General features: G+C 34.5%; 1 protein-coding gene across 1 annotated transcript in view; it reads right to left on the bottom strand.

Annotated features, from left to right (window-relative positions):
• Nucleotides 1-4,907: 4,907 nt before the first annotated feature.
• The window catches only part of LOC128982067 (enolase-phosphatase E1), an 88,743-nt gene continuing 65,650 nt past the window's right edge, over nucleotides 4,908-28,000 (bottom strand). The window contains exons 4-6 of the mRNA XM_054401110.1: nucleotides 14,881-15,013; nucleotides 8,616-8,739; nucleotides 4,908-7,783 (exon numbers count right to left, since the gene is read on the bottom strand). Of these exons, the coding sequence (XP_054257085.1) occupies nucleotides 5,982-7,783; nucleotides 8,616-8,739; nucleotides 14,881-15,013 (2,059 nt within the window). The 3' untranslated portion in view covers nucleotides 4,908-5,981. The remainder of the gene's footprint in view (nucleotides 7,784-8,615; nucleotides 8,740-14,880; nucleotides 15,014-28,000) is intronic.

Raw genomic sequence — 28,000 nt, 5'->3', positions numbered from 1 at the left:
GACTTGTTAAATTTTAACATAGTGGAAGTTATACAAAAATGACCAAGTGTCATTAGAGAAAAATAAATGTAAGTTTTAAAGAAAAATCCTGTAAAATTGTTCTAAGTTCAAAAATTAGGACTTTAATGTTTAAGTTTCAATGTCACAAGTCTTTTGAGAAATACTCTAAGTTTCAAATAATAAATACACAAACAGGCAGTCACTTAACTAAGTGTCATTTCCACACGAGCAAGCGAAGAAGCGTCCATACCACTGCAATTAATTATGCAGACAGCTCACTCCCAGACATTCTATTCGCTACCGAGACAGGGGCGTGGCGCCAGATGTCTAGACAGGTCCACAGTGCCGACGCCTTCCACTAGCCCAGCCCCGCATGTGCAAAAAAAAACTTACCAGAGGAGGAGGAGCTAGAGATCAAGATGGCTGCGCTGGCTGCGACGGAAGGAGACTGAATAAAGGAACCGGTTTCCCCCGCCTTTTAGCGAATTTCCCTATAGGGAAGTAGCTATTACCGTAGGTGGCACGGTAAGACCTAGACCCGGGACCGATTTACTTTTTCATTTTGATGTCCCCAGAGGCCAAAAACACCATTCGTTCAAATTTTTATATATGTATATATATATATATATATAGACTTATATATATATATATATATATATATACGTCCGTGAACGCGATAACTTGAGTAATTTTTGTCCGATTTTGATGAAATTTGGTTTAAAGGTGTAAAGCGGGATAAACTTGAATGAGTTTGCAAACCAGCACGATCGGACCATGGGAACGGGGCTTTACGGGGGGTTTTATGGGGTAAAAATTGGTTTTTCTCACTTTTGACCCTCAAAACACAAAATTTCCCGATTTCTCTTTAGACCTTTTTAAAGAGCTTACAAAAACAAATAATTTAGTATATAAAAGTATTTTTATTCGATTATTAGTAACGGAGAAAATTAAAAAAATTTTAAATTTAAAATTCCCATGTTATTCTTATGGAGAATATTGTCAAATGTTGTAGTTTGCTTGTTTATGGATATATTTTGATCAAACTTGGCAAATTTATTTATTTTGTACTAAGCTATCAATATTTTACTCAAAAACACACTTTACTAGTTTCCTTGTAGCAGCAAACCTAGGTACTCGTTAAACCTAATGTTATTAAAATATATTTAACTGAAAATCAATTCAGACAAATGGAAATTCGCTTAGTCGGCAGGTTTGCTGCGGCGGGGGTATTTATATAATTCCCAGTGAGTGAATTCTCTATAATTCATAAAATAATTTTTAACAATTGCAGTGTATTTGTAAAATTTATTTTAACAATTTCTGGAGAAAATTAAAATATGAAAGTACAAATTTAATTTGACACCTGTCACCTGTCATCACATCAATCAGGTCAATGTGTCTGGTGCCAGGGACCTGTCTAGACATGTGTCGCCACTCTCTCTTGCGCCGCGTTCTCTCTCTCTCTTTCAATACCCCCCCTCTCGACATTGAATAGAACACCTGAGACTGGTCTGTCTGCATAATTAATTGCAGTGGTGTGGACGCTTCGTCGCTTGCTCGTGTGGGAGACGAGAACCTTGGCGGAGGTACCCGAAGTAGCCTTGATGTGTTGTCGTTAGTGTTGCTGTTGATAGTGAAAAGACCGGTCGCACTCAAGGCCAGCAGCATGCCCACACCGTGAGCCGGGAGCGCGCCCGAGTTCGCGTACAAACCTCGCACTGTCAAGTTGATGATTTTGAGAATATACTTGTGAATGGATGTGGATTTGAAATAGTAATGAAGTTGTACAATGGTATTGAACATTAATATAGGAGTATAGGCCGTGGGCAGGATTTTTAGGATTGGTGGCCAAAAAACGCCCACCATGTTATTCTTATGGGGAAAACGTGCCTAAAGTGAGGACTCTTTCTGGGTTCGCCACTACTAGCAAGAATCATTTTTACGTACCAACACATCACTGTAATTTACAAATTAGTTATCGGATCGTTGGTGTTCATCTTATTTATACAGTCGTATTATAGCCGTACTCAATTTAATTGATGTCTTAACTGTACAAGTTTTGCTTTTTCTGTCTGGATTCAAAATTTTAGTTTACGCTAAGAAAATGATAACTCATTTAAGTAAAACATTTGTTTAGCAAACCATCATGAATTGTTTATGATTTACGTTGTTTATGTATCAATAGTTTGTGGCCTATTTTGGTAATTTTTATTATAAATTACCAATCTAAATTGTCTATAGTACTTCATTTCATATATTAAGACGCCATTTCGACAGCATTTCGGGCCATCTTCGGTCCAAGTAAATATAGATTGGTACGGTATGATAAAATTTGATGACATTAATACAAATTTCAAATAATTTTTTATGTACTTTGTTATGCTTAAAACGTAGCAAATTCCCTAATTAAGTTCTGTATTTTTGTGTGTATGTCTGTTGGTAACGCATTTATGTCCTTATATCTCAGTGTCACAAAAAGGACAAGAGCACCTTGATAATTAAAATGTCAACCCGAATAAAGTGTTAAGTGGTGAGGTTGAGGTAGTACTTTAAATACTTTGAACCATTGTGGGAAGTAACTTTCAACTATAGGCCTATACCTTAGGGCTATGCCTCATAGATCTAGGCCTATAAAGCTTTTTTAGTTTAATCATTGGATTTAACATATGGACTAACACGATCCGGGTGACATTTAATTACGAAGCATGTGTTTTGGCTTGAAACTGTCAGATTTGAAGGTTTATAATAGTTTTGCCAGCATATCTAAAAATATGCAAACCAACTGCTGTTCTTAATATAAGAAGATTTCAACTGACTACTTTAAGATCCCCGTGCGTAGAACGGGCACACAGCTAGTCTTAAATAAATAAACTAAAACTTGGATTTAGTTTGCTATATTGACATTATTTTATCACTATGAACCTGAATTACTCTTTATTTTAATTGTTAACTATTTAGTGTTATGTAAATAAGTGTGACACCTATAAAACCACACTAGAAACCACATTCTACAGAATCAACTACATTCTCAAAGTTTGTCCACTTCTCCCAGTTAAAAAAATCTAATCTAATGTAGTTGGCATTTTAATAGATTTTATTAATTTTCAGTCAAAGTAAATACTATCATCATCATGATCACAGTTAATAAGGTAATTTAAAATAATTATAATAATCATTTATAATTAGCCAATCAATTTTGTTCTCAACTAGTACAATGTTTACAGGCTATGTACACATTTTTAGCCCTTCGGCACACAGATTGAATTTTGCACTGGTAGCGGAAGGTCTAATTTTCATTTTAGACCTTCCGCTACTAGTTCAAAATGCAAACTGGATGCCGAAGGTCTAATAAGACCTTCCGGGATCTAGACCCTCAGCAACTCTCATTTTATAAACATTTATTTACAAAATATAGGTCGTGTGCCCAAGGTCTACATACCGCAAAGTCATGTACTACACACACAGTACTACATACATACTACTACATACTACATACAGTACTACATACATTACTAGTGTATGAATTTTCTTCATTGACTATACTTTTAGACCGTTCAGGATTTAGACCTACTGCCCGTTTAGACCCTCAGCAACAAGTACAAAATGCTAAATGTATGCCCAATGTCTAATTAGACCTTCCGGGATTTAGACCTTCAGCGACTGATCCAATTGGGAGTGATTTGATGCTCGTTCACTCGGCACCAGTATTTGTATGCAATCTGGTGGGTGGAGGAAGTCAGTGTTCAAAGCAATCTGTCAGATCATTCACTTGCCTAGCAAAAACCTAGGCTTGGATTTTAGTAAGCGAACTAATTTTTGAAGGATAGGCCTACATTCATCGTTTTGATTTCAATACGACACTGAATATACAATTCCTCATTGAATTTATACCAATACTGATTCTTTAATAAATAAAAAAAAAACATCTTATTACATCACTTGTAGGAGTATTTAAAAAATATTTATCCTTTGACTTAAAAAAGTTAATAGTTTAGTTTGGTACTAATTTTTGTCTCCAGTACAAGCAAGATAGTTATTTTTCCGATATCACATGTTTCCTTCCGATATAAACCAATGATATCGTAAGCAAAGTATCGATATCTATCAGTATCGGAAACATTGCATCGTCTGCCAGTGTTAAGGCCAAGTGGAACACAATAGAGTGAATGTGAGGTCAGTTGGTACTCTTACTTTTACAGACGTTTAATTCTTTTCTTATTGATTTTAAAAGTGCGACATTGAGTTATTTCGCTTTAAATAAATTTTTGATTAGTTGATATCGACTTACGGTATACCTGCAAAAAGTATAAATCATCAGTCTGGAAAACTTGGAAAAGTCAGGGAATTTTATTTTCCAAATTTAGTACCAAACCAACCCTGATTAGGTTCGGGTTGATTAGACTGAGAACAAGATTAAAATACAGAAATTCTAAGTTCCTAACAGGGCATTTGTCAAAACACAATAAGTAAACTAACTGTTGTAATTGAATGAATTGTGTTAAAAAATTGTTTACGCAGATGAGCGTGTGGACAGGTTGTGATACTAAGAAAAATTACACTAAGGAAAACTATGCAACACAGTGTACAGCAGGGTCAAGTAAAAATCCAAACTGCCTCCCTCTCCCCAGAATAAACACGGACAAATGTGTCTAAAGTTGGGACTGTTCCCAACAGAATTGGGACAGGTGGCAGCCATGGTCCACATCCACAGTGTTTCGAGGTAGAACTCCTTCACTGGTAAAGATGATTGGACGTGATTTTGGAGATGAAAACACATGTGGTGGTACCGGTAACCTATTTAAATGGCTAAAGTAATGAATTTAATGACAATTTTAATGTTACAAGCAGGATGCAGTACAAAATTAGGAACAACTAAGAAATGTATAGAAAGATAAAACCCAAGACAATTAATGAAAAATCATTTTATTTTTAAATCTGAATTTGCAGTTTAGTTAACAATCAGTCACTTTTATTAAGATACAAAAACGGTGATAAATTTTGCACACAAGCTGAAATTTAATTAAAGCACCGGTACAATGGTACTATTACACTGGATAAAGGAACACGCTAGCCTAATAATAGGAACAAATTGCAGGAATATGTTATAATAATACATAAGAACAGTATGGTACTTACAACGTAAAGGTGGTGAAGACCAAAGTAACCACAATGATACACACACAGTAATCTAACGTAAAACTCACAGTAACCTAACGTAAAATCCTTTTCTTACAGAACGAAAGCACAAGAAACTTAAGCTTGGTCATGTTACAATTTCACAATGTTTAATCTATTTATCAATAAAAACGTAAGAGCAACTATACTGAATTAAAACTGTGTTTAAGCTATAAATCACATATTTTACAGTAAAAGGATTTCATTAATATTAAGAATCAAGGAAATGTTGCAGATTAATTAGAATTATAAAAATCCCTCTCATAAGTCAGTCTTATGTAGATATAAATACTTAAAATCCAAACAAATCAGTCTCATTAAATTCAGATTCATATAACAACTTGTCAAGTGCAAGAAGTCTTTTCTAATAGTCTAATCCCTCTAAAAATAGGAACAAAGATTCTAATCCCTCAAAAAATAGGAACAATTCCTTAAATGTTAAATTCAGTCTTCAATAAGTTTAAAGTTATAAAGACGACTTACAAAACCATTTAACACCAGAGTTTATGTTTCTGATTGAAATGAAAAATAATGATAGTTTTACAATTTGCCATTCCAACCTAAACTTTTTGGGGCACAAAGTGCTTGTATATTATTATTAATTTATTTAAAAAATAAAAAGCTCATTATAAAACAACTATCTGTAACTGTGGTGAAATTGAGATTTTAAGTATATCACATACATGTGAGCATTCCATTCAAAGACTTAAACTTACTTCATCACAAAACACAAAAACGTATACTCTTCATTAACATGTTAACCTAAAGTTGTAAAAATAAATAGAAGAAATACTGAATAACAGCATTTAAGCTTCCACAACAGCAGAAATTGTAGGAGCTTCTGCAACTTCGCATTTCTTTACTTCACATAGCTTTGTATCATCAACTTCATTTGCTGACTTGTCATTGAAACAATCATTCTCTTCATGATTTTTTTCAATTGAGCTTTCCTTAGTGACTTGTTCATCTGATGAACTAGATTTTTCGGAGACGTTATTATGCTTGTCAGGAAGTGTGTTTGCTTTTTCAGTCTGCGGTAGTTTAGCAGTTTCATCATCATCATCATCATCATCCTTGGCTAATGTCTTTTTATTTGCTAGGTCTACACTCTTTGCCTGGTTTGACGTATCAATGGGAGTCTTGGTTACAATTTCTTTTGTGTCACAACCATTTGAGTTTAACTCTGGAACTAAAACATCAGATTTAGACCCATCTTTAGCTTTACTTGATTCAAGATTTGAAAATTCATCTTTACAATTTATGGTTTGGGTGTCTATTTCATCAGTTTTCATCTTTTTACCTCCACCAATGGCATTTTGTGGACTAGATTCATCAGCGTTTTTTACTTCATTTGAAATACCGGTATTATCAATTAAAGTTTTTGCAGATTTATCAACTTGTGGTAATTGAGTAGATACCTTAGTGTCATCATTTTCTACTTTAGATTCTAGACAAGGTTCAGCAGTTATTTCATTCAATACTTGTACATCTGATGGAATATTCAGGGGTTTGTCATCTGCATTAGACTCATTCAGAAGTGGCACACCATTTTCAACTGAATCTTCTGCTGAATCATTTTGTGAAATTTTAGATATTTTCCCTTCAGAACAGTCACCATTAATAGGTTTTATTTGGCTGTTTTCATCATTGGCGCTATTCATATCATGAGCATTTAAATTGGTTGGTGGACTAGCTTTAGAGTTTTCAATCGTAATGGTTTCATCATCACATTTGTTTGGTTCCCTTCCATTGAGGGACTTCAGATTATTTTCAGCTTGGATGCTTTCATCATCCTTCGTTGCAACTTCTTTAGGGTTTTGGATTTCTGCGTTTCTATTTGATTCACGATTCTGATCATTTTGAGCTTGGCTGCTTTCATCATCCTTCATGGTACCTTCTTTAGGTTTCTGGATTCCTGCATTTCCATTTGATTTACAGTTGTCTTCATTGTTTGAAGCTTTGTCTTCACAATGTTGGCTTTCTGCCTTGAGATTCTCAGACTTACCATTCACAGCAACAGGATCCAATGTTTCATGGGATGTTTTGTTAGATAATTTAGTGTCTTTATCAACAATTTCTTTATTACTCTTATCATGATGTTCGTCAATATTTAATTTATCCGACACAATATCACTATTGCTCAAACCATCCATTTGAGATCCATTCTCGCAGTCAATTTTTTTGCTTGATTTTTCCCCTTTAGTCACATTAGTCGGTCTCATTTCAACATCACTATTTCCAGTAACTTCTTGCAGGCAATGATCTTTCTTCTCAGCAATTCTTTCACAATCTGTTTTCTCTGGAATACAAATTTTTGCTTCACAATAGCTCTCTTCAACTTCCATCTTATCATCATGTTGTTTTGGTAAGGTGGAGTTTGTAGGTTCTTTTGGGTTTTTAACAGAAACCTCACACGATTCAACAGTTTTATTGTCAATTTGGCCATCATTACTACATACCTTCCTCTTTTTAAAAGTATTCTCAAATTGAACCTCAGAGAATGAAGTGAGGACTTGAAATTCTTCTTTGTCCTCATCTGCCAATGGAGCATTGCCATCTCTAGAGAGCAAAGCTGCTAACAAACCAGCTCCTTTTGCAGCTCTCGCCTCTGAAAAATAGTTAAGAATAAAATTTTTAATTTTAAGCAAATTAATGTTTTTTACTTACTAACTAAATGCAATATTCTAGTATATACATAACAATGTAAAATATTCATTGTCTGGTACATAGGAAACTAGTTTATTAAGCTCATTAATGTTTTGTGTTTTTATGACTTTAGCAATAACATTTACTTGTTAGAATTTAACAGGTAAAAAAAAACAGGTCTACAATTAAAGGAAACCTTCTCTTTCCAGTCAACGATAGAGTACTGAGAGATCGTGCTACTCTATGTGGTGTGAATGTTAACCATAGCTGTTGCGATGAGAAAACTATTTACGCACTCACGCTGCTCCCCTCTTTGCTTGGGAGATACTAGGGAGGCTTTAAATACACTTAACTGTGCTTTCCCTTTGTTTTTTCAATACAATTTGTTTAACAAATACATCAATTTCTCGTTTGTGCATACAATGGACTCCCTCTTATCCACCTTAACACAGCATCGTGCAAACTGAGATCTGTGGATGGGGCTGAGTGGATGTCCATTGTTTTAGCTGTTTTTTCTTCTTTCAAATTTGCAATGATTTATTCAAAACAAAAGAGATTTAAAATACTTACCATGTAGGTTAACTATGTGTAGGCTTAGTTTAGTAAAATTTCCAATGTTTTAATACAATATTTAACATTTCTACTATGGTATAGTTTATATTTTCTGCTTAATCTGACTTGTGGCTCGTTTAGGTAGTTTAATCCAGACTAATTCTACTGTCATGACTTGAGAGAAGACAATTAATTACACTAAAAATTAGTGTATAATTTAGTGAAAATAAAACTTAGGGTACCTTTGGGAATGTCAGTCAAGAAAACAGTTTCCGATGGAGAGCAGGAAATAAGATCAATTATTTTTTTGTAGCTTTCCACATCAGATTTCTTCCCAACAGTAGTATCAAAATGTCCTTTGATATACTGAAAAAAATTTTTTTGGTAAAATAAAAAATAAAAATTAGGCTAATGACATTTTCAGAAAAACATTATTACTTCCCTTTACTTGGAGAGTTCATTCCCAAGACAAGTTAGGCCTATGTGGTACAGGGAATTTACAATCATCAAGAGCAACAAACCTCGAAACAACAGTACAACACAAAAGAAATTTGTGTTTGAGACAAAAATCAGATCAATGTTTACTGTATAACTAAGATGTCTACTCAGCCACAGGAGATGATCCGAATTTTGGTTGTCTCGGATGACAACAATAACGTTTCAGCGATTACGGGAGATGCTTAAGACACTATCGCGATCGTGAAAGAAGATAATGTTTAACATGTTCACTATCGATCGCCACATATATGCGACGCTGCGGTTATTGCCACAGACCGATCCTCGTAAGTAACACATAGACCTGGTGTCACTTTGTTAAGAGTACGTGTGGACCACGGGCCTGTGATGCAGCACAGGAAAAACAGTTTTGTCAACTATCATATGACGTCACTAATAATCATATCCACAGACCAAGCGACGCACATATTCAACAGACATCCCTGTAGACTACTGCAGACAATTCAGGGCCTTCAAAGAGACTGTTACGAAGAAATAAGCTTTTTAATAACATTGGGACACTTAACACAAATATGCGACGTCAGTCTATTTTAATGTGACCAGCTGTTGCTGGTCCATATGAATGAAAAATTTACTACCATTGCGGTAACGTGTTAAGTGACCGATAAAGATATTCAGGATGTTTATGTTACCACGGAGGATATTGAGGAATTTGCCGCAATTGCAGAAGATGAAAGATGATATGCACACGGCCGCAGGATATGTGTGGACATAAAAAGGATATAAAATGTTTACGATTCCGGCTAATAGAAGTCACCTCAATATAACAAACTTATCAGTATCAGTACCACTATATAGCGAATTTAACCTCTAAATTATTGCTTTTTAAACATCACACTCCTATGAGGAAAATTTAATGAAAAGATGATGTCAACACTTGCTTACGCTGACAATCACAACAGATGTCATTAGCAGGGATGAAGACATAATTGGGTGATTAGTAACCATGACGATTTGTTGAACTCGTGGGTGAATAGAAACTTAAGAAAAATTAAGAACAAAGCAAAAGTATAACAACATCGTTATCTTTATATGCTCTTTTTGCACGTTTTATATTCAAGTAGTCCCATGATTTTAGACTTATTTATGCCTTGGTACCTGGGGACCGAGCTTTGCTCGGGGAAAATCATTAGTTTACTCTGAAAGCAGTCTTAGTATTGCAGATACATGAATCCATTTCCCACACTCCGCACTGCTAGCCTTTACTAATTCTTTCACCACTTCCTGTGTCGTGGACATGATTCCATCCCTTCTCATAACATTTCAGTATTGCAGATACATTATTCTAACTGCTACAAACTGTTTCCAGTTCCCACACTCCACACTGCTCACCTTTTCTACTTCCTTCACCCCTTCCTTAGTCGCGGACCTGTTCCCCTCCCATCCCATAACATTTTAGGATCGCAGATACCTTAATATAATCGTCATAAACAGTTCCCACACTCCGGAAAGCTCACCTTAACTACTTCCTTCACCACTTCCTACGTCTCGGACCTGTTTTCCTCCCTTCCCATAGCATTTTAGGACTGCAGATACCTTAATGTAATCGTCATAAACAGTCCCCACACTCCGGACTGCTCACCTTGACTACTTCCTTCACCACTTCCTACGTCTTGGACCTGTTTTCATCCCTTCCTAAGCTGTTATATATTTTATTCTCTTGGTACTTGATGTTTCATTGCTAAGATACAGTTATGATTTAAATGCTTATTGTTGTGAGTTCAAATTGTAAATAAAACATGTTGAAAGTAGTAGCTATCTGATTTAACGTTTTTTAAAGTTTTTACCAACTTAAATAGAATTCAATCTAATATTGATGTGAATTCCAACATTATTAGCATTTTTGGATTGCAGATACCTTAATCTAATCGTCATGAACAGTTCCCACACTCCAGACTGCTCGCCCTTACTATTTCCTTCACCACTTCCTGCGTCGCAGACTTGTTTCCCTCCCTTCACATAGCATTTTAGGATTGCTATCTTAATCTAATCGTCTTAAACAGTTCCCACACTCCGGACTGCTCACCTTTACTACTTCCTTCATCACTTCCTACGTCGCAGACCTGTTTCCTTCCCTTCCCATAGCATTTAAGGATTGCAGACACAGTAATCTAATCGTCATAAAACAGATCCCACACTCCACACTGCTAACCTTGACTACAATGTGTCGAGTAATCTTCAGTATAATCTTTGCTCAATAGTAACAACTGATGTTTTTCCTTTTGTACTGTATTTTTAACTTTCTAGTATACTGTGGACTGACAACTTACAAGTCTTTTGTTTACTTTTTCCTTGTTATTTAATTCAGCCAAGATGGTTACTTAGTAACCCATAAGACTAATGTTAAAAAAATGTGACTTTCAGTTTCATTTTTCTACGTACAGTAGGATCTCGTTAATCCGGCCCTATATGGGGATTAGTAGGGCCGGATTATAGAAAATGCCGGATTAGTGGAAATGCATCAGAAATTGAAGTGGTTTTACAATAAACAACATTTTAATGCTTACGAAAACTATGATAACAATCATTTGAATTTCTGTACAGTATAGGCCTAATGAAATGTTGTTTAATGTATTATTGTGAAAAATAAACAGTGATATGAAACAGCAAACAACTGTACAGTACAATATCAGACAATGAACAAAGATAATCACTAAATAAACTGAACTTATGTGCAACCAATAGGTCATCAATATAATACAAGAAGACAGACCGAAAAACATTTTGAAAAACATAGATTGGAATTTAAAAAAAAAAGACGACATACATTGGCAATAAATTCTTTAAAGCACTTCCGAATGAACTAAGATCAGAAAAAAACAATAACAAACTAAAATGTAAATTGAAAATATATTTGATCAACAAACCCATTTACTCAATAGAGGAATTTTATGATTACAACAAAATTATGAAGCAGTAGTGGTAGTTTTTTTTTTTTTTTTTAATTTATAATTGTATTGTTTTTTAGTTTTATATTTGACGCCATTTCTTGTAATGACATGTACAAGGACAAATAAAGTGATTTGATTGATTGATTGATTGATTAATACTGTACGTGTACAAAATGAAAATTACAGAACTTTAGGCCTACTGTACACTTTACATGTAAGACCTACTTAAACAACAGCAAAATAGTTTGTAATATTTTTCTGCTTCTTTGCATTAAAAGAAAGTTTTAAAACATTTTCCTGGAGCCTCTTTAGTGTCATAATATCAGAAGCCGAAGCACCGTTTTCTTCCGCCCAAGTTATTGCAGTTGCGTAGGCACAGAGCGCCGAATCCGTGTTGACTGTGTGTGCAGCTGCAGCTGTCGACGTACTGGCTCCGCCCACTCCGCCCTCCTCGTCCCCCTCCTCCACGTCACTGCCATCTAGAACATCTTCGATGATCTCATCGTCTGTCATGATTTGACACTGCTTGTCGTCTGCTCCGTCTAACCAGGCGGTAACATCGGCTGATGTCAGATCTTCTGGATCGTCTACTAACTGTTCGGCTATTGCTTCTCTCAAGTCATTTAGCTCAGCATCTGTTGTCACTGTCGTTTGAGGATTTGATTGTCTTCTGTAATCCTCTAATAAATCAAGAGAAGGCCACAATTTCGCCCATTAACAAACAATTGTTTTTGTTGCAAGTTTTTCCCATGCTTGCAAGATTAAAAACAACATCTTTCAGGTTGGTTTCCTTCAGAGCTGTAACAACACTCCCCTCTTTTGACAAAACACTGTACAAAAGGGTTTTTTGTAATTCGTTTTTATAGTTTGGATCACATTTTGGTCCATGGGCTGGAGTATCGGAGTTACATTTGGGGGCAAAAATAAAGCAGTGATTTTTCCATCCCTACTTTTTAACTCATCCTCATCTGGATGTCCAGGACAATTATCGAGCAGCAAAAGGGCTTTTTGAGGCAGTTTCTGTGTTTTCAAAAACTATTTTACTGATGGAACAAAAGTTTGATTAAACCATTCCGAAAGAGTTTTTGTCATCCATCCTTTTGTCGAGTTTGTGTATGTAACTGGCAACTGTGTGTTTTTGAAAGCCCTTGGCTTTTTGGCTTTCCCAATAACAAGCAATTCTAATTTATGCGTGCCACTAGCATTACAACACGGCATAAAAGTTACTCTATCTTTGGCCAACTTGTGACCAGGGCACTAGCTTCCTCTCTATGAACGAATGTTTGTTTCGGCAAAAGACGCCAAAACAGACCACTCTCGTCAGCATTGTAGATCTGATCTGGGCCTAAGTCCATTTCATCCACGATTTCTTTAAATTTTTCAATAAAAGGTTCTGCAGCTGCTACATCACACGAAAGCCTTTCACCAGTCATAGTTAGCAGTCGAATTCCAAAGCGTCGTTTGAATTTATCCAGCCACCCAACACTTGCACGGAAGTCGTCCTTTTTCATGATTTTGTTATAGAACAGTTTCGCCTTTTCCATTATAATATCACCTGAAATTGGCGTGTGTCGGCTCCTTTCTTGCATGAACCAATTATAAAGTGCGTCTTCTACTTGCGGAAATTCGCCTACTTTTAATGTCTTTCTTACCTTCGAAGATGATTCACTACTCCTCTTAAAGAATGATTCAATTTGCTCCTTCTTTTTCTTTGTGTTGTGTATAGTTGCACGGCCGATATTGTATTCCTTAGACAGATGAGCCAACTTTTCACCCTTTTCCAAACGTTTTAAAATCGTATACTTTTTATCTAAAGTCAGCGTTACATGCTTACGTTTTCCCGACATCGCACTACACTTGTAGATTGTATAGTATATACACTGCACAGTACTCACAACACTACCTTCACTCAACTCACACGCCACGCACTGTACGCAACTACCCGTAGCAGACGTCAGTCGTCAGTGTACTGCTGTTGTGAAATATGGACACTCGCGTTTTCAAGTAGAGACTCTACTGTAATTAGATTTTTGTTGGCAGTTCAAACTGCAGTAAACTCGTTTTTAGGCCAGGAATAAACTATTTACAACATTTGAAGAAAATCGTCGGAGCCGTTTTCGAGATCTTTGTGCAAGCAAGCATACATACATACAAGCAAACTTTGCTCGTATTAGAGTATAGGATTTAAACATCTTTGCCACCAAGACTGATAATAGAATATATATTAGGTTACGTACCTTGTTCCGTCTTCAGTCTTAACATAGTCAATGTCGTGTCCGCCGTGTAACCTGCGTCGGGTTGTCCCATATTCAATGTGGCCGGCCTATCGTAAATCTATTTGTAACTTTTATTTTTGTAAAACGTGTAAATTTTATGTGCTGTCAACCTGCATGTATACATTGATGAAGACTTACGTCGGATATTTGACCATATTCAATATGATGTTTTAAATAAGGATTTGATAATGGGACTTTGTTCCCGAAACTAGTCATCCATTGACTAAGTTAAGACTGAAGACGGAACAAGGTACGTAACCTATTATATATAGGATTTAATGATTTGCTCACTCCAGAGTGAGATATGGAAGAGAAATAACATCTGCTGTGAAACAAGCATAACACTGTTGATGAGGTCGAAGAGGCAAAAAAGCTATTGCCAAACAATCTGCCTGTTGTAAAAGTTTTAATTTGAAGACGGCAATGTCCACCTGTTATTTCCAACAATGTTCTTATGAACATTGTTTATAATTTTCAGTAGTATTTACCATTTTTTTAGATGCTTAAAAGTGTTAGCGACCTGATGTTGTCTTGGTGGTTGAGTTGATAAATGATAAGACAAATATTCATAACAAATATAAAAGTTACATTTAAGCTCTGCTAAGGTTAGCAATGTATAATGTAACACTTTATTATTTAGTCAATAAAGTATGCATTTAAACAAAATATTTGTCTGTTTTAATTTTTTCTATCAATTTGATATTCACCTTTAACTGTTATTGTATGTTTTGGTAAAAAAAAATTATTAAAAATAAATTATTTAACAAAATGCTAATATTTTAGAATTGAACACAAATAATAATAAAGAAAGTTGCTATATTTACCGGTAAAAGATCGCCTTTTCCGGTATGACCAAACAGCAATTTTTGGGCATGTACACTTCCTGATGAGTATATGTAGATACATTTTCCAAGTTCTGTCCATAGCTTTAAGTTTTCTTCAACATCCTCGTAGATACTGCAATATGAGTTAATCAAATAAAATTATAATGAGACAAGAAAATAAATGTTAACATTTTAAATGAGAAATTTTTCAGGTGAGTTGGTGGCTTTGTCGGTAGTATAACCAAACCACAGACTTTGGTTTCAAGGCTCTGAAGTCGTGGGTTCGGATCCTGGTACCTGCCACTATTTTTTAACAATACAATTCATCTTTGTACTGAGCCAGCTCACCTCTTGCATTGCTGGTTAGGTTCCTTGCACCGGGCAAATGCAAGGTTAAAAGAGGCCTCCAACCTCTTTTTTAAACAAAATTTAAAAGCATAATCCTCTAAGATTCCAGTTAGATACTAGGATGAAAAAGTTACTTTTTGTAAATTTTAAAATATTATTTATATAATATAGATGTACACATAAGTGCTACACAAAAGTAGACATTACGCATTCTGTAGCATGCAATTCAAACATCTTAAATCACAATTTACAGGGGTCTTATAAGATAATATCGACACACCAGGAGATGGTTTTATATCCTAAACACAGGTGACGTTTCCACCATTCAGTATTCCACCATCCGTCACCCCCAGCATGGAAAGATGGTCCCTGACATCTCTCTGGCATCTGAAGCCCTAGCCCACCGGTCACTGACAGGAGAGTCTCTAAGGACTACTCTGCAAGCGACTTATCAGGCAATTGTCTTCAAGGAAATTCCTGAACTTTCCTGAGCTGGACATATACAACGATATGCCAGCTCAGTTCATCCGTCTCAATGTACCTCAGTTGTCTTTGCCAGGGCACATTTATTTCAGGGTTACATAAAAAATAAGCCTGTTGGACATTGGAAGTGCCGAATTTCAAGCTACGTTGACAATGCGTCCCACCATCTTCGGCATTTGATCGTTCCATGCCTAAGATTTTCGCCACCGCAGAAAGAAGCCAGTTAACTGGTGGAAACCCAAGATTGTAGAACCCCGGAGAATATGCCTTGAGCTCCAACGAGCAGCGCGGCATGCCAGAAACTGGCCTGAAGCTAATGCTAGATCGGAAGAGCACAAGGCTGCCATGCAAGATCCCCATGGTGCTATCAATTGGAGTAACGTCAGGTGCTGGAAGCAACTGTCAGGACATCCAGAACAATTCTTGAGTTATGGGCATGGCCCCCACATTTAATTGTGGGCCCTGTTACCAGGATCTGGCTCGGGCCCCCCTACCAACCGGGGGGTCGGGGGGGTATGGAATACCCCCCAGCGTAGAGGGGGGGTCCGGGACGTAAAATGTCATGTATTTTAGTGAGTTTTTAAGGCAATCTAGGTATTAAATTTGTGAGTGGTAAATGGCACTTTTGCAGCCTTTTTTAAGGAAGAAAAGAGTTCTTCAATGAGTGTTATAAGACTTAAAATTACAGGAATTCAGCAATTAAAACTATTATATCAATACACAAAAGCTCCATGCCTATTAATATTTTGTCCTTTTTATTTCCCTATAAGAGGGTTTGGCTATCTTAACTGCTATAATTGTACTTTGTAATATGGAGTAGGAAAAAACTTACGTAAATTGAGTTTAACAGCTTACACCAATGAAATCATATTTTATTCAGTGACAATTTTCATCAAGAATTTTAACAATACTACATTTTTTGGGAGTGGATGCCTGAGCTGCCGAACTTGCGCCGAGTAGTCACGGAGAAAAACAAATGTGCACGAGTAATGCCGAGAATGACCGATGCTATCCAATCCATGCTTTAGTACAGTATTATACCGAGCAAATTGGGAAGAAAACTTAGGTCAAAATTATTAGGCCTACAATCTTTCACATTTTTAAAACTCCAAAAGTAAAGAATTTTTAAGTTTGTGTCAAATAACCTAGATTGCAATAATTATTAATTGAAATATTCCATACATAAAAGTGCAACCGGGACCAAATGTTGATAAAACAGGACAAATAAGCGTCCCGAGAGGATTTGTCGGGACGGACCAGTCCCCCTAAAACGGGACGTCTGGTCACCTTAGCTATGGTACATAGTACATGTCAATTTTTCAATGCTTTACAAATTTTATTTTAACTTATAACTATAAGGATTCATTCTTGAAACTATCAGTTCAATTATAAAACCAAACTTTGTTTATTATGGGGGGAATGAGGTAGGAGTGGCTAGGCGCCTGGCGGGAGGAAGGGGTAGAGGGAGTTTGTGGAGCCGGCCACTGGGGCCCGAGCTGGCTGTTCTGCTGTTGTATAGTACATACGCACCTACGCACCTATAGAATTTAAATATAAACTTCCTTAGAATCAAGAATTAATACATTTTAAATTATTTAACTTTGTTTTTTGTAAAATATTTAAATATTATTTTTTTATCTTCAATTTATGAGCTGTAAAGTGATCTTCAATGGGGAAAAAAATAAAAAACAAATGGGTAGGCCCGGGCCCCCTGAGGGCCCGGGCCCTGTGACTAGAGTTGCGCCAGCCCCACCCTTGTGGGGGCCATGGTTATGGGCTACAAGATTGAAACCCAAAAGCAAGGGACTTGACCACCAACTACAGTCAAGGACCTGTCACCGTGGCTACTATCATTGAAGCGTTATTCCAAAGCATCCACCGCTACCAGCGAGGGAATTTGGAGATTAGGGCGCGTTACCAGTCTTTCCGGAAGAGGGACTTTTCTCCGCTGTCCCATTCCTTAGAAATGGAAGAGCACCTGGCCCTGATGGCATTCCTGCAGAATTTCTACAGCTTGTTGGTGTTCATTAGACTGTTACTTAAGATACAAGTCACTAACTAATACCTGAAGAATTCAGTACTCAATACAGAACTTGTAGTCATGGATTCTGCTATGCTGTAAGTTAGTTGAAACCAATCTTAAAACTTATATTACCATATTATAAACATTGTATATAAATTCGTTTTTGGACGGATATATCCATCTTTGTCCCAGAAAAGAAATTTCTCGGGACGGATATATCCGTTTTTAGCCCGGAAAGTAAACAAAGATTGACGGATATATCCGTCCATAGCCCTGGAAGGGTTAAAATCTTTAGAGAGTCCCCAATTTCAAGACTCTTTTTATCTTAAACATTCAGTAAATCCCAATTTTCATTATATGGCTCTAAAAAATTACCTCCACCTCAGCAAACCTGCCGACTAAGCGAATTTCTACTTGCCTTATTTGATTTTCACTTAAATGTATTTTAATAACATTAGGTTTATCGAGTACCTAGGTTTGCTAATACAGGGAGGGTAATAATAAAGTGTAATTTTTGGTAAAATACTTAATAGCTTAGAATAAAATCAAACAAAAAGAATAACAGAGGAATTTCTATTAAAATATTTTCTCTGTATTAAATAACCGTACGAAAACATTTCAATGTATTAATTTTTGTGTGTTTTAAGCTGTTCAAAATGGTTTAGAGAGAAAATATTTAATTTTTATTTAGTCCAAAATGAGAAAAACCAAATTTTACCCATAAATCCCTGTTCCCGTAGTTCGATCATGCTCCTGTGCTAACTCGTCCAAACAGGTTTGTATGTTCTATTTTTGAATTACATGGATCACTTGGCGATCAAGGTAATGTAACCTTATATATAGACTCCTCTTGCCTTAGGTAAGTTAGGCCTCTTACAGTCATTTAAGTTAAGTTTAAGTCAATGTTAACTTAACTGTTTACCTAGAAGTGCATCGGAATGCGTTGTTAATCGCTTTTCCGCACTCCGCGCCTAGGAAAACCAGGCTTAAGGCCACAGATAAGCTAACTTAGTTAAAGTTTAAAAGAAATTTATCTATTAACTTAGGCCTAGGTCCTTTAACTTACATTTAAGACTGTAGAAAAGGCCAAGGTAGGCTATTACCTTTGATTGCATGCTTCCCTAACTTGATGGGGAACACTCTGTCAGTTACACTTGATAACTTAGGCCTAATTTGTTAGTGTAGGCCTATCTAAGTTTACTTAGCTCATATGCCTACCGGATAACGTTAAGTTATAAGTTAGGCCTAGTTTCAAAATAACACTTGAAAGATCATATCTCAACAATGACGATTAATTTTTTAAACACTAAACCAGACACAGTAATTTAAGTTACTTCCTTGCTTAGTCTTACCAATCAGTTCATCTAGCCTAGATCCTAGGAGTGAACTTGACTATTTAATATGTGAACAGGTCTAAAGTATCCAGTGCATTTAAGAAGTTTTTTTAATATATTCTAAGTATTGAATAGTGTTTAAAGTGCTACATACCTTAAATTTAACCATATATAAACATTTATAAGTGATAAATTCCGTAAAGAAAAACACAAGTTCCAAGAATATTTGAAAAATAGTTTTCCACTTTCTACAGCAGGCCAAAACACATTGTTACACTGACTGGAGCAAACTGGCAGGAAAAGTATAAAGTCTTATTCATAAATTATTAATAAAGGTAAAAAGCATTTTGAACTTAATTTCTTAGCAAAATAAAATAATATTTTTTTCTTTTAACACAATGAAAATTTTAATTTGTAATTTAAATTATACAAGAGATACCAACTACGGAACTCAAGAACCACAAGTAAACCTGTAACCTAAGGATAACCTGTTGGAGTTTGAAACCTGCTTCAGCAGAATCAACAGACTCCTTATCAGCTGCTTTGTTTACTCGGAGAACTGACCCTTCAACTGACCTACTAATAGAGCTATTGCCACAATATTCAAATGTTTTATCACTTCTCATAACAGAATAGAGAACTATTGTTGTTTAAGATATTACATACATTATTTAAGGAAAGCAATTTAATATTTTAACTGTAAATTAATATAATTATTTTACTGGAAATATAAACTGCAATCAAAAGTAGTTTTGATTTTATTTTGTGTTTATGTTTTACACTTTTTGATTGGATAGCAAGGATAAAAAATGTACGATTCCCAAAGGGTGGAAAAGAGAGGAAATAGTTAGAAAGAAAGGGATTCATAAAGGAAAAATTGATGTATATATAACCTCACCGTCGGGCAAGTTATTTCGTTCTAAAAAAGAACTAGCTAAATACATTGATGAGAAAAAACTTGTGTACAAAATTGAAGATTTCAATTTTTCTGTTAAGAAAACAAATCAAAATTTTCTGTTGGAGCCTCCTGGTGATATAAAGTCTGTTGATATTTCTACTTGTACAGATAGTGGCAGTGTTTGTACTTCTGACGACTCATACAGCTTAAATAGTTTAAATAGTGTAGAAATCATATCTGACTTGCAAAATGATTTTTCAATAGAACTGAACGCTGGAACTCCCCTTAGTACACAGCCCATTGTTGATTTCGACAACCACATAACATCTAGTAATAGTACTCCAATGCATAAAGATTCATTTGTTGTAAATAAACTAAACGACATTGAGAAGAACTCCAAAATTGCAAAGGAAATTCAAACTGATGTAAACACCGGTCATTGTATGTCTTTGCTTAACAACGAATGGTTAAATGATGATATGATTAGAATTTATCTTGAAATGCTGAATGATAAAATAGTAAACAATGAAAACATCTATTTTATAAACCCTGTTGTAAGCCAAGCAATCAAGTGCCTAGATGATACAGATTATTTAATAACACCTCTAAAACTACAAGAAAAATCATTTATATTAATACCAGTAAACGATGCAAAAGCTGTTTGTGCAGTGGGTGGCACACATGGTGCTTATTATTGTATCAAAAATCAAGAAACACTTTTTACTACTTGGATTCTTCAAAACAATACAACTTGGAATCTGCTAAAGAAATTTTCCTGAAAGTCAGTAGAGTCATTACAGATAGTCCCGAAAATGCAAATTTTCATATTGTCAACTGTTCACAGCAGGACAATATGGTGGACTGTGGTGTATATCTGCTTCTGTTTGTTGACCACATAGTGAAGGGAATCCTAAATAACAATATTGATCTAGCTCTCCAACAGTTTCATGAACTAAAAATAAACAGGACTCAAGTAATCTCCAAACGAGCCACCCTTGCCTACCTAATGTACAACAGTCAACACTTGTTCATTGAAGCACCTGATGTAAAAAAATTGTTCTTTGAGCAGTGCATGCCTCAGACCTGCTTAACAGAGCCTACACCTCAAGTCACAGACATCCAATCCACAACATCTACGGACCCTAAAACTAAAGAAAAAGGATTTTTAATCAGAAACAATAATAATAGCCAAAAATGGGAACAACCTAAAAAAGCGTCAAAAGCAAAGCCGCATCCAAAAACTAACCTTAACCTGAACACCACTACAATACAAACAAACAACCGCTATGATGTACTACATCATAATCATGGGGCAGAATACTTAGAAGATACCGGTAGATCTAACAACTTCACAAGCCCAGTACAAAGTACAGCAAAAGATAAAAGAAGATCTGCTGTGCCTAAATGGATCCATGACAGGGAAAATAGTACTAAAATGGAAATAGAATTATATGCAGATAGTCACGGAAGACAGCTTCCTGAAATAATAAATTTCTGCAGTAAAAATAAAATAAAAGTTAGTGGCCAAGTGATGCCCGGGGCAACTACCGAAAAAGTGTATAATGAGGCAATGAGAAGTAGAATTAGGAACAAGATGCTGCTTTTAATATCGGGCTCAAATGACGTAATTAAAAAGACAACCAATAATATCTATGAAAACTTAGAAAAGTATCTGAAAAACTTAGATTGCTGGAGACAACAGTAAAACAATAATAGTCACTACTATTCCTCACCGCTATGATCTAAATCCAAAGGACTCAGCCCATGATCATAACCATGATCAATAACTATATCAAAGAAATTACGGTAAGAACTCCTTGCGTAAAAGTTATTGATCTTGACGAACTGGAAAGGTTTCATTTTACCAATCATGGGTTGCATCTGAATCATCGTGGAAAGAAAAAGCTATCCTACATGATAACATCACTCATAAATAAAATTAAGATAAACAACGTCACACATGTTATTGGAGGTGATAGGCCTGTAAATAGTAATTCTGTAAATAGTAAATCCGTAAATAGTAACTCTCCCAGACAGATAAGAAATTCAGCTGGTATTAATATCATCCAAGCAAACATGAAGGACATTATAGATGGATTTCAGAACAACGAGACTGTGGCTTTTGCGCATACAATATCAGCTGACCTGGATAGTGAGAGGAGTATGAGTGCTGGGGTTGCGGTTACCTTCCGGAATCAATTTGGCAAGCCCCTCCTTTCAAATTGCCTTAGCAGTCACTTGGCATATCAAAAGGTGAATAAAGGAGCAAGCATATTTAGTCTCATTACAAAAACTAAATATTTTTTGAAACCTACAAAATTTGACTACGACTGTGCTTTTGAACAACTGACAAATGAATTTAAAAAAAGACAGCTTAAGATACTTATATGTTCAGCAATGGGTTGCATTAGAGATCAAATATGGCCAGATCACTTTATACAAAACTTAATAAGATTTCAAAAAAATACTGGAGCATTTGTAAATATTATCTGCTATTATCAAAACTCAAATAGGCTTTTATACAACGGTGTACCCTATAACTATTTTCTGAAACGACTACAACAAATTATTGATGTCTATCACACCCAACAGTCTTCCCCTATCAGCGAGCTTCACTTGGAATCATCTGCATCCGTTTCCAATAGATCGACACTAGACCAAAGAACTTCACCTAAGCCGACTCACAACAGCCCAACCTCCACTAGTAACCCTGCCAGTCCAAAAGTCACTCCTGGTGATCTTCAGTTTAGTGAAGTGGTCAAGCTTCCGGGAAGTGTTAAAAAGCAGAGCAGTGGCGCATTAGAGAGTGTAAATAGTGTAAATATTCAAGTTCCACCATGTCAAATGTCTTTAAATAATAGTAGTTTTTTATGAATACCAATTTGTCATCAAATTTGAAGGGGGTTAGCTTTAAGTATAAGAGTATATCATGTGTTAAAACTTATCCAGAGTTTCCAAAAGAATCCAATTCAATCCATACATTAACTACTAAACAAAGAGAAATTGAAGAAAATGTATCTTACCCCAGAGAAACAATTCCTTTAAATGTTGATAAAAATTCATCTTTTTTAAATGCTGATAAATCCTCTAAATCCTCTAATGTAAGCCTTTTAGACCAAGATAACTACTGTGTAAATTGCAAAGAGCGTCATTTTGATCTGTATAGAAAATGTGTTAAGTGGGAATATGGTCAAACCTTTTGTGCAAATAAGAAAAATGCATTTATCATGCACTTGAATATTCAGGGTGGTCTGGTGAAAAAACTGCATGATATACACTTATTTTTGGATGATTCAAATGTTGATGTAGTGTGTTTGAATGAGCATTGTTTACAGGATAATCAAATAAATTTGTTATCAAGTCTAAACGAATGTAAGTTAGCAGCTTACTATTGTAGAAGCTCAATTGCAAGGGGAGGTTCATGCATACTTTTGAAACTTGATTATGTTTTTAAAGAAATGACAGATTTATATATATACAATGAAGAAAGTATTTTTGAAGTTTGTAGTATTGAAATACCTATTTTGAATGTTATTATTGTTTCAATTTATAGAACTCCATATGAGAATAATTTTATAATATTTATAGATAAATTAGAATTGCTACTTTCTAAGCTACAAAAATATGTAAAAACTTATCAGATTTGTATAGCAGGAGATTTTAATATAGATATTTTAGAAACCTGCAGCTCACCCAGCCATAAAACTAGGTTTTTAAATTTAATCAGCATGTACGGTTTTACAATTAATTTTCGTTCTCCAACTAGAATAACTATAAATACAAGCTCATGCATTGACAATATTTTAACTAATGACAACTTTGTTTTTAACCAGAATATAAGATCTAAAATGAACCTTGAACTAGGTGTTTCGGATCACAGGGCACTTTTTATTGAAATTTCAAGAAATACTGCACTTTGCAAAAAAATACAGTAGGTACAAAAAAAGATTATTTTCAAAACAAAATAAAGCGCTTTTTTATCAACACATATCAGGAGTTAATTGGAATACATTGCCTCAACAAGATGCTCAAACTAATTTTAACCATTTTTTCAATCAGTTGTTAGTAAATTTTGATAAATGTTTCCCTCTTAAATTTTACACTAACAAACCACCCAAAAATAAATATAGGAAAAGCTGGGTGACTAAAGGTATTAAAATATCAAGTCAGAGAAAAAGAGAGCTAAGCACTATTGCCAAAACGGTTCAAGATGTTATTTTTAAAAAGTATTACAAAAACTATAGAAAAATATTTAAAGCTGTTTGCGATAAGGCTAGGAAAATGTTTAATTGTAAAGTTATATCATCTTCAGATAATAAGAGCAAAGCGGTGTGGAATGTTGTGAAGTCTGAACTTGGAGTCCTGAATTCCAATCATTTGGATTTCCCTGATTTGTGTGTCGGAGACAAGCAATTAAAAGATGGACAAAATGTGGTAAATTTTCTCAATGATAAATTTTGTAACATTTACAAACATATAAATTGTATGCCTTGCTTACACACTGCAACTAATATGATTAATAGTACTAGTAGGCCTAATAATATAAGAATGAAATTTCAGTTCAGACATGTATCGATTTTAGAAATTAAAAAAACCGTTAGAAATTTAAAAAATAAAAAATCTTCTGGATGGGATGAAATTCCTATTGAATTAATTAAAAATGTCATAAACCATATTGCAGAGCCTCTGTGTCTAGTAATCAATCAATGTTTTGATGAAGGAATTTTTCCCTATCAATTAAAAAATGCTGAGCTGAAACCACTTTTCAAAAAAGGCTCAGTAATGGACCCTGATAACTATCGTCCTATTTCAATACTCCCATCTTTGTCTAAAATCTTTGAAAAAATTGCTTACAACCAAATCTATTCATATTTCGAAAATAATGATTTATTTACCAATAAACAATATGGTTTTAGATCTGGGAAAAACACATTATCTGCTGTCTCAGATTTCATAAATCAGGTTTCTGATGGCTTGGATGGGTCTCAGAGCATAGCTGCGGTGTTCTGTGATCTATCCAAGGCATTTGATTGTGTAAATTACAATATATTAATGAGTAAACTTAAATATTATGAATTTTCTGATATGGCTCTGTCTTGGATGCATTCATATTTGACTAACAGACATCAAAGAACAATAATCGTAAAAAATGGTAAAAAATGTATTTCACAGTGGCTTAACACTAAATGTGGGGTTCCGCAAGGGTCAATACTAGGCCCCTTGCTATTTTTAATATTTATTAATGACTTACCTCGAAATGTATCGTCTAACCTTATCTTATATGCTGATGACACTACAGCAATAGTTAAATCAAATAATTTGCAAAATCTTAAACAAGAAATCAGTCTTTCTATTCTTAACTTATCTAATTGGTTTACAGCCAACGGGCTAAAACTTAATAATTCTAAAACACAGGTGATGTTATTTCAAACAATTCAGAATAGGCAAAACTCCACTGTTGAATTATCTTATGATAATAATATTATATCCTTTACTGAAAATGCAAAATTTTTGGGTTTAGATATCGATAAGAATTTAACATGGAAAACACACATAAAAATGGTAGTTGGTAAATTAAATACGGCTTGCTTTCAAATGTATGTTTTGAGAAATGTAATAGATTTAAAAACTAAACTCACAGTGTACTATGCAATGTTCTTTTCTGTCTTGCAATACGGGATTGAATTATGGGGAGCAACTTCTTATTCTAAAGCAGTTTTCAAAATTCAGAAGAAATTTATAAGGATTTTATCATTTATGCCTAAAAGAACCTCATGCAGAGCTTTATTTGCTAAATATGAGATATTAACTTTGCCTTCACTTTATATATTTAAAATGATGGTGAATTTTAAAATTAATTATCAAATGTACAATGATAAACAAATCAGTCATCCATATCTTACACGCTCAAAAAATTTTCAATATCCAAGACATCGCCTTTGTTTATATGAAAGATCTCCTTATTATATGGGATTAAGGCTTTACAACAGTCTACCCACTAATTTCAAAGAAATTAACAGTATTTCAAAATTTAAAAATGATTTCAAACGATACCTTTTACAGAAAAATTATTATAATATTTCCGATTATTTAAATGATAAGTAAATATATTTTAGTTTAAGCTATGTGGATTTTAGTTTTGTTATGCAACTTAGTGTTTAAGATCTCTGACAATATCACCTGTTTCACCAGCTAACGCTGGATCTGTGAAATGTTTTGTGATAATAAAGTAATATTTCATTTTTCATTTCATTTCCTAGATCTAGTGTTTGCCATTGACAAGGGTGAAAAAATCGCATGAAGGTTTACTACTGTAATCGAATCGATTTTCCAAATTTGGACAAAATATGTTAATAAATAAGCAAACTACAACAGTTTACTTATCCTCCATAAGAAAAACATGGAAATTTTAAATTTACAATTTTTTTGAATTTTCTCCGTAACCATTAGGCGCATTATAACGCTTCAATATACAAAATTATTTGTTTTTTTAAGCTCTACAAAATAGTTTGGAAAGAAATTGCAAAAATCTAAGTTTTTTGGGTCAAAACTGGGAAAAACCCATTTTTACCCCATAAAAGCCCCCATAAACCCCCGTTCCCATGGTCCGATCATGCTGGTTTTAATCAAAATAATTCAAGCCTACTAAACAAACATTCATAAACACGTGTAAAAAGTTAAAACATGTAACTATTTAAAATATTTTTATCGATTGTAATACATTTCAGTGGATATTTTTAAATCCCATATTTATTTCCTCAGATGAATATTTTTTTTATAATTATAATTTAAAGATTTATTATGCATAAAACCATTGACTAATATAATATACCTAGACACTGTTTACTCCATGGATGAAAGAAATAATAGAATTCACTTCAGTCCCTAGAATTCACAACAAAGTTGTTGCTCGTAAAATGTAAAAAAAAAAAGAAGAAGAAGGTAGCTCCTAATGTTATTCTTATAGGGAAAAATTAAAATGGTTTTTTTTAGGATTAAATAATAATTACTGAACAAATATGCTCCAACAACGATCCCCGGCAAGATATTATACTATAGAATCTTTGTGCAAAACATCAAGTTGATAGATGTAACCATTCTCGAGTTTTTGTGAACCATACAGATGCTTTTCGTACCAGTATGAGAATTCACTTCGTTCATTCAATAAAAATAAGTTAACATGCTTCTTTATTTATAGGGATAGCGAGAGCACAGTAAGTTATGTGTGTTATTAAATGCATTTTTAACAAATATCGGTATCGAGTGCGGAATCGAGAATCAAAACTAAAGTTGTAGAATCGGAATCGGTATTGGAATCGACCAATTCTGGAATCGGCCCATCACTAGTTTAAAGTTTTGATAAACTGTTACCATTAGTTGGACAACTGAATTTTGGACAATACTGAAGCGAGGACATGTTTTTATAGCCAAAGATACTCTCGCCAATTCAGTGAATACAGAAAAATGATTTGAATCTTGATTGGTACTGTAGTTTTCTCTGAGTTTTTTGTAAATAAAATTTATACAATGCTAAGCTCTCCACTGAAAAGGCAAATCCAAATATAAATTATTGCCCTGTCAAAATTTTAACATTATTGAACTAGCCACATTAAGTTGCAAAGAGAAAACGAGACTGCTGTCGAGTAAAGAAGTATAAATACTCGAGTTTGAGCTATTATTGAAACGTGACCAGTATACTTACAATATAATGTATAAGTTAAATCCTATTTATAAAAATTTATTTCTGCGTTCATGTATGTTATTTTCTACCTTTTTATGTAGTTTCAACTCATCCTTTCAGCGGGTTGAATGAATTAAGTAGAATGTTTTCGGCACTTTTCTAACAACGGGCTATTTTGGAATTTTATAAAAATAAAAAAAACTACTGATGTAATCATCATGACATTTTTACAGCTATTAGAAAACATCCTTATAAAACAAATTTATACGTTTTACAATTTATCATCGGTAAAGAAATCTCTTATGCTATTTGTAATGGTTTTTTTTATTTTTTTATTAAGAGACGGAACAGTT

Source organism: Macrosteles quadrilineatus, unplaced genomic scaffold, assembly GCF_028750875.1.
Source record: "Macrosteles quadrilineatus isolate MER2022 unplaced genomic scaffold, UCM_ALF_1.0 Scaffold_1__1_contigs__length_201487025, whole genome shotgun sequence".
In the NCBI taxonomy this organism is placed as follows: Eukaryota; Metazoa; Arthropoda; class Insecta; order Hemiptera; family Cicadellidae; genus Macrosteles; species Macrosteles quadrilineatus.
Note: the sequence above shows the minus strand (reverse complement) of the source record. Positions and strands in the feature narration are given on the sequence as shown.